This window comes from Taeniopygia guttata, chromosome 2 (genome assembly GCF_048771995.1).
Source record: "Taeniopygia guttata chromosome 2, bTaeGut7.mat, whole genome shotgun sequence".
Classification (NCBI taxonomy): Eukaryota; Metazoa; Chordata; class Aves; order Passeriformes; family Estrildidae; genus Taeniopygia; species Taeniopygia guttata.
In genome coordinates this window covers 105,576,928-105,591,950 of record NC_133026.1, presented here as the reverse complement: position 1 = coordinate 105,591,950, position 15,023 = coordinate 105,576,928, and the positions used below count along the sequence as shown (strand labels likewise).

Here is a 15,023-nt window from a genome sequence, read left to right as displayed (position 1 = left end):
TATTTCCATGCAAATAACAAATGGAAGGAAAAAAAGAAGCATGGCAACTTCAGAGTACTGTTGTATATGAAAACCTTATATTTGCATTATGCTCTCCTTACACCCCTCAGTTTGAAATACTGCTCAGGTCTCTACAGGCACATTCAGAGAGAGAAAAGGGACAGGTCTGATAAAAATTAAATAAGTGTCGGTTAATGACAATATATCACCAAAACATAGTCACCACACCTACCATCTGTCCTGCTTCCAAGTTCACATGAGTGACTATTATTTAGTTTTGCCTGGATCAAGAATGTAGAATGGCACTTGAACATCTAAACTTCCACTGAGATTAAATACTGACCAAGCTGATGAATGATCTTTCTCCAGTTTGATGAGACAACAACAGAAGAAAAATAATCATTGGTTTAGCAAATAAATCCCATCTGAAGATAAAATAATAACCTTGCTACATAAGACCTAAAAAGGCAACCATTAAAGTAAATTTTAATCACATATTCTAAGCTGGCATTCGTTACTTTAAATATTGAACCTGACCTAAGACCTACCCTGAAAAAAAGGCAGACCAAACTCAAGCAATGTTTTCCTTCAGCCATTTAGTTCTAAGAAAAAAAAAAAAAAAAAAAAAAGAAAATGCCTTAATTTTTTGAAAAAAATATTTGGCAAATTTCTTCATAAAAATCCAGTCATCTCTCAAAAGGAATGTTAAAACTGTAAGTCAGCATTTTGGTAATATAATCGTAAAAAATTTCACAAAAATCCCAGAAATATGACTTAATCAAAATTTCGATAATTTTCTTGCATGAATAAAGAACTGAATTTAAAAGTTGAGATAGCATTTTATTTCCAGTAATGGAAACAATTCACTCTAGAAATGCGTGCTTAAAAGAGGATGTATTACTGCAAGAGTCGAACATCATATCCTGCTGTAATCCAGCAGCATGGGTCAAACCTGATGGATTATCAACAATGGATTTTAGAAAATTCCACACTGATGTGACCTTTTTCCTGTTCACTCAGGTTTGTTCAGATTTAAAATGTTCTAGCAGCCAATGGCCTTAAAGAATACCAAAAACCCAGAAAAAGTTTTAAAAAATCATCCACTAGAATGAACAAAATATCCTCCTCATTTGAGAATGGAAATTAAAATTCAGTGTTATACTTTAACAATATTACATTTTAAAGAGAGAGATTTCTATAAAAGCTCTTTCAGGTCAACTTAAGATTATACTAAAAGAGATCATTTAAATGGACTGAGAGCTACACTGTACCATTATTGTTAATGATACAATATTCATGATCTCTAACAGCATACACACTACTTACTTTAAATCAACAGCAAGACCCATTGCATTCTCATGAGAATGCTAAAATTCTCAATAATATTAGTTTAAAATATTTTCTCCTCTTTTCCTCCTTAAAAGTTTAAACAACTCTTTACATAGAGAAATTGCCAATATTTTCTTGAATCCTAGAAAGCATTAAAAAATAGATAAAAGTTAGATATGCAAATATAAAGGTAGAGCATATTTTCCTCCATTCCTGACACCATAAACTCAAACCAGAATACTAAAACACTGGCGTGACTTGTTGGATGAGTACTGGACATAAACTAGCACAAAAGAAGAAAACACACTATGTTCCAAACAATACTGATGTTGTGTGTATTGCTTCTGCAGGAAAAGATTGTTCTTCCTTTTTGGCTCATAAAAAGTCCTGGAATGTGGCAGTAGCAAGAATCCAACTAAATCCAGGTAGACCATCTATCTGAGGCATTCTGTAGATCTATAGATGCATTCAAAAAGATACCACGGCAATCTTTCTTCATGTAATTTAAATTTGTTTCCAGCAGGGTGAAATTTCCTCAGACTGTTATTGGCAGATATGGCTGCACCACCAAAAATTCCTTCAACACACCATGGTTGTCATTGTAGGTTTCTTTCATTATCTTGAATAATGTGGTTGTTGTTACAGATTGCTCAGAAGAGACAGAAATCTGATATGACTCGGTACAAAAATTAAACTTTTCAAAGGGAGACTGATGCAGGAGAGGGATTCAAGGAGTGTGAGCTGTGTGTAGCACCTGCTCCAGAACACACTGACTGCACTGTGCATGTCCATTGGTTTCCTAGTGTCATGAAGCCTTAGGATCTTGAGCACTGTTTCCTCTCAGAGACCAAGCTACAAAAACATCAATCTGTTCAAATGAAGTAAAAATATCACATACTCTGGCTAAAATTAAAGGCTTTGATTTCTTGATGCTGCAAAGAGGGAAGCAGTCCTTTTATTCAAACATCTCAGTAGGACTTGAGGCACCCTGGCAGATTCAGGTACTGTATAAAGCACTCCTGACAGCCAGTATTCATCAATTCCCAACAACGCATTTTGTAACATAGATAGTAATACCAAAAACATGCCAACTAGAGAGAGGTGAGCCAGCATTTCTGGAGTTGCCATCTGCTCTTCTGGATATGTGGAAAAATAGCAGAGGTGCAGAGAAAATTGTGTGTGAGTAGTACCTGAGAGGCATCAGACTCCTGAGTGTGTTACATCCAGTTTAACTAAGTGCACATAGACACAGCAATGACTACACTGCACAAACAGTGACAGTGGCTGCAGAGGCTCCCACTGCACAGCATGCTGAAGTCATTCCTTGTGTTCCAGCTTCCTAGCCTGGGGTGCAGAAGCCAGAAATAAGCACAGAATTTCCAAAGTTGTTCATCCCTGGCCATGCTGTATTCACATGATGCTTTCCTTTAACCAGCTACTGATGCTGAAAAATGTCTTTAGTTAAGTGAGTCATTGCCTGAGAATAGGCTTCCTAGACACATCTGGAGATCTTTGTTCTGACCCAGTTAATGGCAGAACCAGAAGGGAGAAGCTCTCCCTATACAGCATGGGCAGTACCCTACAAGGAAGAACTGCAACCAGAGACAAAATGATAGTTCTTTCTCAACATTCAACAGTCTTTGGTGGTTTTGCCAAGGCTGCAGGCAGCTACATCAATGAGTCTTGGTTGTTTTCCTGAAATTTTTCGTGCAGCCACTTTTCCATTAGGATTTGGATGAAGACCAACTCAATGCTCATAATTATTTCTTATATATGGCCTATTTCTTCACAGAACACTGAAGCTATTGATATGGGAAAGGATTTGTATGATTCAGCCGTCAGTTGTCCAGAAGAAAAATGTCTCCTTATGGGGGCTGCAGTCCAAAGTAGAAGGAACACAGTAGGACTGTCAACACTGGGAGGAAACCCAGGGAAGGGCAAAGGATTAGAGGCAACCAGCAGAGATTCTGCTTTTACTACACTGGGCTAAAACTCAGTTATTTAGAACAGCATATCACAAAATCAAAGTAACATGTAGGAATGAGCATAGAAAGGAAGATGGGGGAAGCAGAAGTACAGACATGAAGGGAGGGAAGTGAGATCAATAAGTGGGAACCATGACCTTCCTAAAAGGATGCTGAGGAAGACACAGTCAGAAAAGTAAAGGGGAACAAGACTTGTGAGGTTTTCTCCTGTATATTTCCAGAATAATATCAAATTAGTATCAGAAATGCATTTTAAAACCAATGACATGCAACTAATGCAAACACAAGAAAAAATTGCTGAGCCATTGAAAAGGTCTTTAATTAAAGCTTTAAAAAACCACAACACCTTGACTACAACTTAACAGAAAACACATGAGCAAGAAAAAAATGTATTTTAAGGTATTTCCCTTATTAAGATTGGTAGCTCAACTCTGAATGAGTTGCTTGTAGTGTGACCTAGGAATAAATGAAACTTATTACATGATCCAACTTTTAGAAGATTCTATCAGACAGCTGTTACTTCATCAGATGAAGTCATGTTGCTCTAGAGTTCACAACTAGATGCACCTTCCTGTGGTATGAGCCAAAAATCACAACTAATTTCAAAGCATACTGTTCTGCAGCACAATCCCAAATCAGCTTCCTGTGCAAACTGAAATACTCAGAACCAGAGTTCTCTAATACAAAGAAACCATTAGCAAACAAACAGCACAGAACTTCTGTGCTGTTAGCATCCCCATTTTTGTGTACTGTCGGGGCAGTATTGCACCTTCCCCAGAATTAAGAGCCCCTTTTCTCCCCAGTGTGAACCCAACTAGCAGAGGAGGGCTTGGTGCTGCTGTGGATTCAGAGTTGTGAAGGGGTTCCAGAGGAAGGGTTTTGTGTCACTGCGGGCACAACTCTGTAGCACTGCAGAAGTCTTGTGCAGTGGCTCTCATGCCCTAATCTGTAGGACTTCCCAGTGTTATTACAGAGGTTATGCAACTTCAGGTTAGATTTGGGTCTGATTTCAGGGTCAGTGATAATACAAAGTATTCAAAAGCCAAGCACAGTAAGTGCAATGACTATTTTTGGGAGCCCAGTTCAATGCAGTTTGTGATAAATCTCCCACCACCTTGAGAGTCTCTCCCTACAGAAGAAGTGAGCACAGGACACTATATTTTACAGAATTACACTTAAATTAACTGTAATTTCAGAAACATTTTAAGCTACCATGTCAGTCTTTTGTTAGTTAAGAACAATTGGGTTTAGTTCTCAGCAATTTAGCCAAAGCTGAATAATATTCCAAGCAACAAATATTGTTTGTAAATCAAAGGATTGCTACCAAATATAAAAGTTAGACCTCTACCATATAAAAGCAACTCATAAGATTTGCCAGACTGTGAGGGTATTTACAAAATGTTTATATGCTTTAACTGGTTGAAAACATAAAAGCATAAAGTTCTCCACAGGCCACACCACTTAGCTTAAATTTATGGTTGAGTTGCCCTCCCTCCCTAATAAAAGTACTAATTTGGACATTGCATTCCACTGTGTACTTTTAATTTACAACAGTGACTAATAGTATTGCTACATAAAAACTATTCAACATATTAGTGCTCAGGACTTCACTGAGTCTTTCAGTACTACATTACTGCCAAAATGCACAGCAAAAATAAAAAAATTACACATAATTAAAAGTAACAATAAAATATATGGGTTCTACCTCTTTGAATTACTTTTTGTAGTTGAACATTTCTTTTTTATCATACGCTATCACGCTATCCTGCACTTTCATTTCTTCTGAAGAGAGAATTCAGAAAAATACCTGGGGGAGTGTTACTGTAATGTCTGCTGAGCATTAAGAAAGCCAAAGATGAGGACACACCTGTTGAAATCAGGCAATCCAAAGAGTCAGGGGAAGGGCAATGAAATTCAGTCAGACATATTGGATTCAGAAGTTTAAAAGCTGTTGAAAACTACATTGGGAAAAACATAACTAATTAGAGGAATAACAGATTTCATTTGATCCAAATATTTCAAGCAAGTCAGGAATAGCCACAGTGTAAGCAGGTATGTTAACAGAATGGAGAGACTGCCTCAGGGATCAACATTATAATTGTTATTTGGAAAGACTGTGATTGATTAGAAATGTAACTATAGTACAGAAAGTCAGAAAGGGAAGTAAAGAAAGGGTTTTGCTTTTTCTCATATTACAAAGTACAGCAAAATGAGCATTCTTCTTGCAAACAGATTTAACAGCCTGAAGACATTTTGACTTTCAAAATCACCCAAGCCCTTGTGAAACAGAAGCAGCATCAGGTGGGTGTTCTGTTCCAACTTCACTGTAGCGAGCACTAAATCTTCCATCATGGTGCAACTATTCAATTAAATATTGTTGTGAGACCATGGTAGGAGACTCCACTGGGACTCTGCTCTCAATCATAAAGATATAATGGCAGGAATGAAGAAAATAAAAGCTTTTGACTTTGCACTATGTCCTGCTTCCTCTAATTGTGGATACTAGATGACCAGCTTACACTCAGTCATTGCTTCCCTGCATGCATTTGTACCTTAAGCATTGTCATGTTCTGCACACCAAAAAACTTGCCCATTATTTGTTTGAAGAAAAAAAGTGCCTTGTATTAAAAGGAAACAAAACAACAAAACAAAACAAAACCCAAACAAACAACAAAAAAAGGACAAATAATTACTGAGGACTATTACGTCCCAGTTATCTTTTCAATATTACAGTATGTGGTTCTGTATTTAGATACACATCTAACTTTAAGAAGATTAATTTTTTTCTTAAAACCCAAAACCTTAATCTCAGCTCAGCTGAGGGGGAATTGCACCTGAAAAATTGTCTGTGTCAATTACTAAGAAAGTCTGCATCATTAAGACACACCAAGCTCTTAATATTTAGGACTAGGAAATAAGGTATGGTGAATTGTGGTCTTGGTGCTTACTTGTTCACTTGAGTAGACTTACTCTGTCACAGTACTTAATGTTCTTCATTATTAGTATTGTGTGTTACTGTATAAATTTGGGAGTGAAAATACTAAGTAAAATGTCAAAAGTGAATCTCAAGTTTAAACAAATCCTGAGGTTAAGGTTTAACTGGATGAAAGCAGATATGAGATCATGTCTGTGAAGTGGAGAAAAATAATATCATATGAATCTTACTAAACCCAGAGTCATCTTTCCAAGTAGTACCAGAGTATTGAGAAACACACAATCTCACTCTAAGAAATCTTTTAACAACTACAGAAATCTTAGCACATAGCTGCTGGAGTCCAAGGAATCCCATGAAAAGAGGACACTTAGCTTATATCCCTCCTCTCAAGGAAAGAGGAAGTTCTCAAAACTTTAATCAGCACATAAAAAGTAAGGTGTCTGTAGTAGGTCCTCCAAAGAAGGTAAAAAGTGCACAGCAGAAAAATAAGTTTAGTATGGCCTTTCTGCACTACAGCTCTACTGGATACAGAAACACTGACTGATAATATCCTCAAAATGAGAACCATTCCAGCTATGGGAAGACCAAGAGTATTAGAACACCATGTAAGAAAAGATGTAAAATAAGTTTCACCTGAATCCCCAGCAAAATGGCAACTAAGTCTCACAGAGAAATACTTTCTTAGTTATCCCCCCACCTTGCTGTCAACTAAATTGAAGGTCTACTAAAAAAATCCTGTCCTGTATAATCAGTCAGTAAACAAATATATATAATATATATAATATAACAAAATACATGTATACATGTATTTTGCAGGCCCACACATATATTTATAAACATGTGTTTTCACGTTGTGTGAACTTGCACGGTGTAACTAACTTCACTGGATCAGCACCCAATCATGGCAGCTGAGAATCCACCCTTGTGGCTTAAAAAACAGATAGAGAAGTTGTACTCTTAGCTACCTGCCTATTGCTTGCAGGGGAAATATGGGTGTTCTTGTTACTGTCTCATTACTAATTCATACTACACTGGTTTTGCTGTCCCTTCCCTTTTAGACCACCTTATCAGTTTTCTTCTGTCTATCTTGAAGATCTTGCTGGATGACAGAGAAACCAGAAGGACCCTGAGGCAAAAGCAGACTCCAAACATTATTCTCAAAATGTGTGCCTGCGCAGACATCATGAAGCCTCTCTCTCTGAGCTCATGGAAAAGGGGAATATTAAACAGAAGGCAGAGTTTGAGTTTCAATTAAGAGATCCCCCCGTTCTACTTCAAACTAATGAGTTACAGTGTCTGTGCAAGAAAGTACACCATCACTACATCTGTATGATCCCATTGGCAAGAACCTCCATCATCAAAATTCCTAAAGGAAAACAATCACTTTATACAGTATACAGTCAACTTGGTAAAATAATACAGAACGAAAACCAGATGATTTTTACTTCCTAACATCACTTCCAGCTTTTTTGCTGGAAGTGATGTCAGGAGGTAAAAATCATCAGCTCAAACATCTCTCCCAACTGCAGAGCACATGCACACATGCAAGAGATGATCACACCTCACCCCATAGTTCAGGCACTCACCTGCCCCAGATCTAAGGTGACATTGACTTCGTTGTACTTCAAGCCCATGGAAAGAGGGGGACTCTGCCACCAGCTCTCAGTGCCATCAATGGCATTGGTTATCGGGTGAGCTTTGCTGGGATCAGCAGCATTGCAGTAATCACAAAACTGGCCCTGAAACACAATCAATCAAAAACATGGTCTCAGACAACATCTTACACATTGATAACATGTGGTTGTTAATGGAGATTCTGAACTAGGGTGTTGACTGAAGGTGTGGGTAAATTTTGTTCCTTTATATACCAAAATTTTTAATGTACAAATTATTCTCCTGGTAATTAAATAACACAATGAAACACACTAACTTTTATGTTACAAACTAAAACTTCAGAAACCTCAATAAGGGAATTACAGTAAATCTTGATTAACTTATTGACACTTTGGTGAAATTATCTATATTACTCCTACAGTGGTGTCTGCAGGAAATCTGCAGAAAATTAGTGAAATAAAGATTCTTAGAACTGGATTAGGAACAACAAAAAAATTATTCTCAATTTTTCTAAAGCACCATGAAATAGCCACATATTAATATTGCCTGGTATAAATAAAACCATAACAAAAAAGCTTTGTTACTTGGCAATAACTTTGGTATTAGAATTTTATAACACTGTTTTCATTTTTTTTTTTGTGCCATTAAAATACATTCTGAATGAGTTTTCTAAACAATATGTACTTGTGGAAAATGCAACAGACTGTACCCTTTAAGCTTCCCTTTAAAGAATGGCATTGTATCTTCATTTCAAGAAGTTACTGCCCAATTTCCAGTCCACAACTAAAGCCACAATCCAGATATGCCCTTTGAGAGTCTATTAAGCTCTTTGTACAATAATGATGAATCAACTTCAGAAAAACTAATTGTCTTTTGATTTCATATCTTGGCTTGCCCCACAACCTATTTTTACCTCCAAGAAAATGCATTTTACAGTCTACTAAGATTAGTGCTGAACAGCTGAAATTAGTTATTAAGGGATCTTTTGAGCACACCATTCACTTTTTATTCCAACACTAGGAGGAGGCAATCAGTGAAAATGCTAAACTGTGCCACTACATATCTTTGTAGAAAAATAACATTTTCATTGAATGGCAGTACACCTGCCATGTCTACTTATTCCATCAGTCTCTGAGCTGCTGACACTGTGTTGGACTCCTGTTTAAAATAAAGGGAATGAGGCAAATGTTACCGTACCAACTAACCACATGTTACCATCAAAAGCACGTGACAAATCTTTTGTTGTTTCCACAATCCACACTGCCGGGGGCGTGAAGCACATTCCTACCTTTTAAGAATTAACATTATTCTTATATAAGTGCCATTGTTTTGTTGCTGCTGTCAGACTAACCAGTGTAAAGTAACTGGAGCAATCATACTTATCCACTTTTTACAGAGAACTAACAGAAGAACTCTCGCACTCTTGCTGGGTGCAGTCTTGCAAGCTTGGTGAGTTTAAGATGTTCAGCAGAATTTATTTAAAATCTATCATAGTTACTAATGGATTAGAAAATACTTAATCTCATGTGATATGAATAGACCATCCTGTGCCTTTCAAATATGTTCACTGATAGAAAATTGATGTTGGAAACTGAAATAGATGTTTACTGAATTGAATATTTCTGCATCGATAGCAGCAACTTCAGCATCTGCATCTAGCAGTAGTTCCATCCTCATCCTGCTCTCCCAGAAAGCCCAGAATATGATGCAGTTTCCAGAAGACATGGCTACCATTAGTTGTTCTGATTTAGCATGGTCAATGCCAATCTGGCTGGGGGTTAACTCTTGACAATTCAAAGAGACTAAACACTCACATACACGAGTTGGTTAACCACAGATGGGGTCATGTTATAACACGATTGTCCTCCAGCTCTGTTAGAGAAGATGGTTTGGCTGACTATATTACCAGCTACAATATGCCAGGACTCTGATTCAGGTGGTTTGCTGCAGCAGATACACATCAGCGCGTGCTAGCTACAGGCAATGCTGCCAGTTTCTGCAGCGATGACAAAGAACATCATGTCACTATCTGCAAAAATCCATACCCTGAGAAATCAATCCATGCACTGGCAACTGCAGTTACTACCACATCAAAACGTCTTCCCTGACAAGTGCATACCTGAGTTCTGACATAGATGTTACAACAGGGCAAGCTTCCCTAAATAGCTTTATAATGAGCTTGAAACATAGTCTTTAGATCTAAATTACATTCACAATGATCAGGCTGGAAGTACACAGGAAACAGTTGCTGTTGCAGCAGTTTCGGCTCTGATCTGGAAACAACCTCAAAGAAAGGCTGAATGAGAAGAAAACAATGGGGAGTATTAAACACAAGAGTTTAATTTACATGTACTTATGTGATTTCAGTATACCAGATCACTTGATCTGAAATCAAGATACCGTATTTCTCTTTTTGGGCACATAATTCAAAGAATTTCATTGCAACAGCTGGAGTTTCAGTTATTTAAATTACATTCCAACAACTCTGCCAACTAGGCAGCAAAACAAAAATGAAAGAAAAAAAATTATTGGACAGAGCAGCCTTCCTTCCTTTTCACTGGCAGTATCTCAGGCACATTGTGCTCAGTCTGCCTGTTACAGGACACGTCTCCACTCTAGTAGACTGGGCCTTGAAGTTTGGTTTGATTTTGGCTGCAGTTCATCAGACAGGCAGGTGTTCATTTGCTGGTGACCTTGTTACCCTCCTTTTCCCTGCTTCCCCTGAGCAAAGGAGAGACCTGGAACTGCATGAAAGAGTTTTGCTGAAATATGCTAGTTTGAACCAGGGACACACAGGGATGAAAATGTCTTGCCTGTAAGTTATAGAAAGTGACAACAATGAAGGATTTGTTCACTTTTTCATACCCAGCAGCTCTGTGCCCACTGGCAGGGCAGGACAGGTATGCAGTTAGACTTTAACTCACGCCTGCACACCACTGTGGACAGACTGGCAGGCAAAACCAGGCATGCCACTTATCTATCAGCTGCTGAAATGTTTTATACTGCTGTGCATTCCTTCACTCAACACTGTTCTCATTAAGTTATTTCCTACATGCCAGTGTGCTAAATAAGGGAAATCCACCTCTTTCCACAGTGTATGTCCAGCACTGCTTTAAGAGCCTTGGTCGAGCTGCCCACAAAGGGACCAGCCATCTAACTGACCACCTTTAAACAACATCCAAACGCTCCTTCTGGATTTTCTAGATATTACAGGCTTCATTAAAAGACACATCATTAAATGACAAGCTGAATGAGAACAACCAATGGCAGAGCAATGTTGGGGCTGCTCTTTCTCCTTGCCTTTTTTTCAGATAGCACTGGCAACAGAGCTGTCTGCTCCCTTTGCCAGAATGAGGATCACATTCTGCACCTCCTTTCCAATTTCCCTATTCATAGAGCAACTCCTGCAAACCAGCATTGTAGAGAGTCCAAAAGAGAGTGACTCAAGTGTGTGGTATCACTTGAACTTGAACCAGCATAACGCAGCGGCTATTACACCTATCACTTTGTAAAAGTCATATGACCTTCCCTCGAGAAACACCACTTGATTTTAAATTGCTGATATTAAATCCTTCTATGTAAGCTCATATTCTGTAAAAGTTTAATGCAATTCTCTCCAATTTTCCCTGAAAGAAGAAATTCTCTTTGAACTTGAGAGGTAAAGTGGCTTGAGAATACACATATTGTCCATTTTCCATGTGTAGATTTGTCTGGATTTCCCCGGCCTTTTGAAAGACTTTCCAGCACTTCTTGAACCACAACAACTACTGGTAAACCACAGAAGCATTCATGGTATGTATCTCAATGGGACTTTGTTAAAAGTGGAAAGAGATGCTGCAGTATCTGTCCTTACACAAACGCTCTGAGAGGCCCAACATGCTTCCTCATGCCAGGGTTGAGCTATCAGTACTCCTTCTGGGAACTTTAATTGGGCACGAACCATAACAGCCCTCTAACCTCGGACCTGCAAGTCAAACATTTAAGAACAATTCCCCCCTTTCTAGCCTCCCTCTTCCTGTACACAGCAAACCCTCATTTCCAGCTGAGTGTTAGTATATAAAGGGAGCAACTACAAAAACCATCAGAGGTAACACGCAGGCTTCGTTCCGCTTGCTTGACAAATTCATCTGATGTTTGCTTTGGCTGATCTTTATTACCCTGTCATTTCTGATATTTCAAGGCATGTCGGTTTGAGATTTCATTCCAGCAGTGGGCTGTAGCAAGTTGTTGAGAGATTTCTGGGTTTACAACTTACATGGTAGCACGGTTGTTTCAGACAACTTTAAACACGAATGTTGCGTTCAGTATGGAAGGATGGGTGCCCTAAACTTCAGAGATGTGTTAAAAACAGCAAACCAAGCAGTTTCCTGATCATCACAACCTTTTTGTGTAACCTCAGTTTAAGCATGTAATACCTATATCCCAGTTTCCCTTTTATTAGAACTGTATACTCAGTGTGTAAGCATCTCCAAAGTACTTTGAGCTTTTTTTATGACTGAAAGCACTACAGAGATATAAGGTAATATAAAAAGAGAGAGAGATATAAGAATATTTCATTGTGAGGCAGGGAGTTATGGCAGAGGGAAGTCCATAGCAAAGCACACTGTTGGCTGTGGCTACCCAATGAACTGTGAGGACAGGTTGCATTACAGTGCACGGTCCCTTCTGGCACATGGCAATACGCATGCTGCACATTCTTCATCCTCTCCCCCTCTCTTGAGTACCTATTCTCATTTAAAAATGAGAACAACTCTGTTATCCATTGCAACCCCTTCTGAAACCATATCTTGAGAGTTATTTCATTATAAAACATCATAAGATTTTGAAACACTAGCTCTTCTTCCAAGTTGCTAAAAATTTACTTGTATGCTTTCTGTATTGCCTAAAGTCAGAGAGTGCACCTTTAAGCTTTCAAAATCCCTTTCAAGTTGCAGTTTCTTTCTGGTTCTCCTCCCACAGGAGGAGAGAATACAATTAAAATAACTTTGGAAGATCTGAGGTTTCAGGAAAGTCCCCTCTTTTAACAAAGCTCTGACCAAACAGATATCAAGCATCTGTCATAGTACAACAGTTTGGTGCATTTGTTACTCCTTCCTTATCCTCTAAGAAATGTGGAAATACATGTTTCTTCCAAAGGAAAGATACATTTCCATCAATCCTTTTCAGAAGTTTTGCAGTTTATTTGTTATCTTTCTTGTGACTGGCACAAAACGTGTGTAGTAATCTTGTGCTATGCTAGGAAAGAACAGAATTATCCTTGCTGCCCTCTGCACCTATACTCCCTGTCAGAGTCTCGGGAAGTCTCTGGCTTCCTCCCACAAGCAATGCAAGACACAAACGATAAGCCTCACATCTAGTGCTTCTAAAACACCACAAAATACTTCACTAAAGCCAGGACTCTTTTCCCACCACCTGCAGAGAGATGCCCGCCTGTCCAGTCAGCAGCTTCCAGTGAAGTCCCGTCCCATCCATTCCCCCAAGCTCGCTGGTTTACCCCCAGCAATACCTCGCTGCTCACCGCAGACCACGGTGAGGCCACAAAACACCACCCCGAGGCACCCCAGGTTCCCGAGCAGCTCACACGCGCCCGGCAGCAGCCGCAGCCCCGCGGCACCGCGGCCAGGGGCGGTGCGCGGCTCCAGGAGGTGCCGGGACACCTGAGGGCAGGTGCGCGGCTCCAGGAGGTGCCGGGACACCTGAGGGCAGGTGCGCGGGCGGAGGCGCCGCTGCCCGCTTCCATCCATCTGCCCGGCGCTTCCCTGCCTGGGCTCCCGCCCGTGCACGCTCCCCTTCCTTTGCCCGTGACACAGGCTCAGCCAGGAGGAAAGGATACCGCGCACAGCAGGGTCACGTCAGACCCCCCCAAAAAGCCACACACACCCACACACAGCCCGGGCATGGGGAAGCGCTGCGCGGGGAAGGGGTCCCGCCGCCCGGTTACCTGGATGGCGCGTCCCAGCGGGGCGGCGGCCGGGCCCCCCACCAGCTTGCAGAAGAGCTGCGGCCGCCCGCCGCCGCCCGCCGCCTCCCCGCAGGTGGCCGTGGCCCAGATGCGGGCTGCCGCCGCCAGGTTGAAGTAGGGCGGGTGGAGGCTGAGCCCCGTCCCGCGGGAGGCGCCGGGGCTCGGCTGCGCGGCGCAGAGGGCGAGGAGCGGCGGCAGCAGCGCCCAGAGCGCCGCGGAGCCCGGCGGAGCGGCCATCCTGCGCCGGGCTCTGCCCGCGGCGCCCCGGGGCCGCACTGCCGCGGCGGTGGGCGGCGGGAGCGGGGCAGGAGAAGGAACGGCCGCTGAGAAGGAGCAGGAGCAGCAGAAGGAGCAGGCTGGGGGCTGCTGCACCTCTCTCGCGTCCTGCCTGCGCTGCGCGGTGCGGGCTGGGGCGGGACGCGGCGCAGCCCCGTCCCCCGGGGCGTGCGGTGCGCTGGACGGGGCGGGACGGGACGGGACGGGGGAAGGGTCTCGGGGCTGCCCCAGGTGCGTGCCCGGGCGCCCAGCTCCGCGGGCATGCCCAGAGGTGCCGCCCCGGCTCAGCTGGAGCTCTCTGAGCCTCCTCTTCCCCGGTAGGTGCGCGGGTCGGTGTTTGTGACAGACCGTGAAGGAGTCTCAGAGCGTGCCACATTCATAATCTGCCCACAACACGTTACGTTGTGGACGCCCCATTCTGGGTAGTGTTCAAGGCCAGGCTGGATGGGGCTCTGAGCATCCTGGTCTAGTGGGAAGTTGTTACAGTGTGCTCATTGGCACTCTGTGCCCCCCTTCCCCAGGACCTTGTGACTCTGATCAAGATAACCCCTGGATCCTCCTTCCTGCCCCCACGGGGTTGGCGGAGAGCCAGGAAAGCCCACCCTGTCCAAAACCTATAGAGACCCCTGAGATTTCCTGTTCTTCCTCTTTTGCCCCACTCTCCCATGGACACCACAGAATAAAGAGAGCGGTACCAGCTAACACCCTGGGGTAAGAGCCTCTTTTGAATATTTATCCCTCTCCTGGTATTCCTCCCCTCACAACCCCTTATCTCTGAGCTAGTCGGATTCTTCGGGTGTCGGAACTCAAAATGTCCCTCAGACATTTTCAGAGGTTCCAGGGCTTGGTCAAAAGCATTTTAGACCCTGGCAAGCAGCTGAAAACAGCTGTGATCTTGAGTTTGAACCATGGAATGAATTAC

The 15,023-nt window shown here is 41.7% G+C and overlaps 1 protein-coding gene across 2 annotated transcripts in view; it reads right to left on the bottom strand.

Annotated features, from left to right (window-relative positions):
- The window catches only part of LAMA3 (laminin subunit alpha 3), a 107,422-nt gene extending 93,180 nt beyond the window's left edge, over window positions 1-14,242 (bottom strand). For both annotated transcript variants that reach the window (XM_030266093.4, XM_072924575.1), the window contains exons 1-2: window positions 13,805-14,242; window positions 7,836-7,988 (exon numbers count right to left, since the gene is read on the bottom strand). In XM_030266093.4, the coding sequence (XP_030121953.4) occupies window positions 7,836-7,988; window positions 13,805-14,062 (411 nt within the window). In that variant the 5' untranslated portion in view covers window positions 14,063-14,242. The remainder of the gene's footprint in view (window positions 1-7,835; window positions 7,989-13,804) is intronic.
- Window positions 14,243-15,023: the final 781 nt, after the last annotated feature.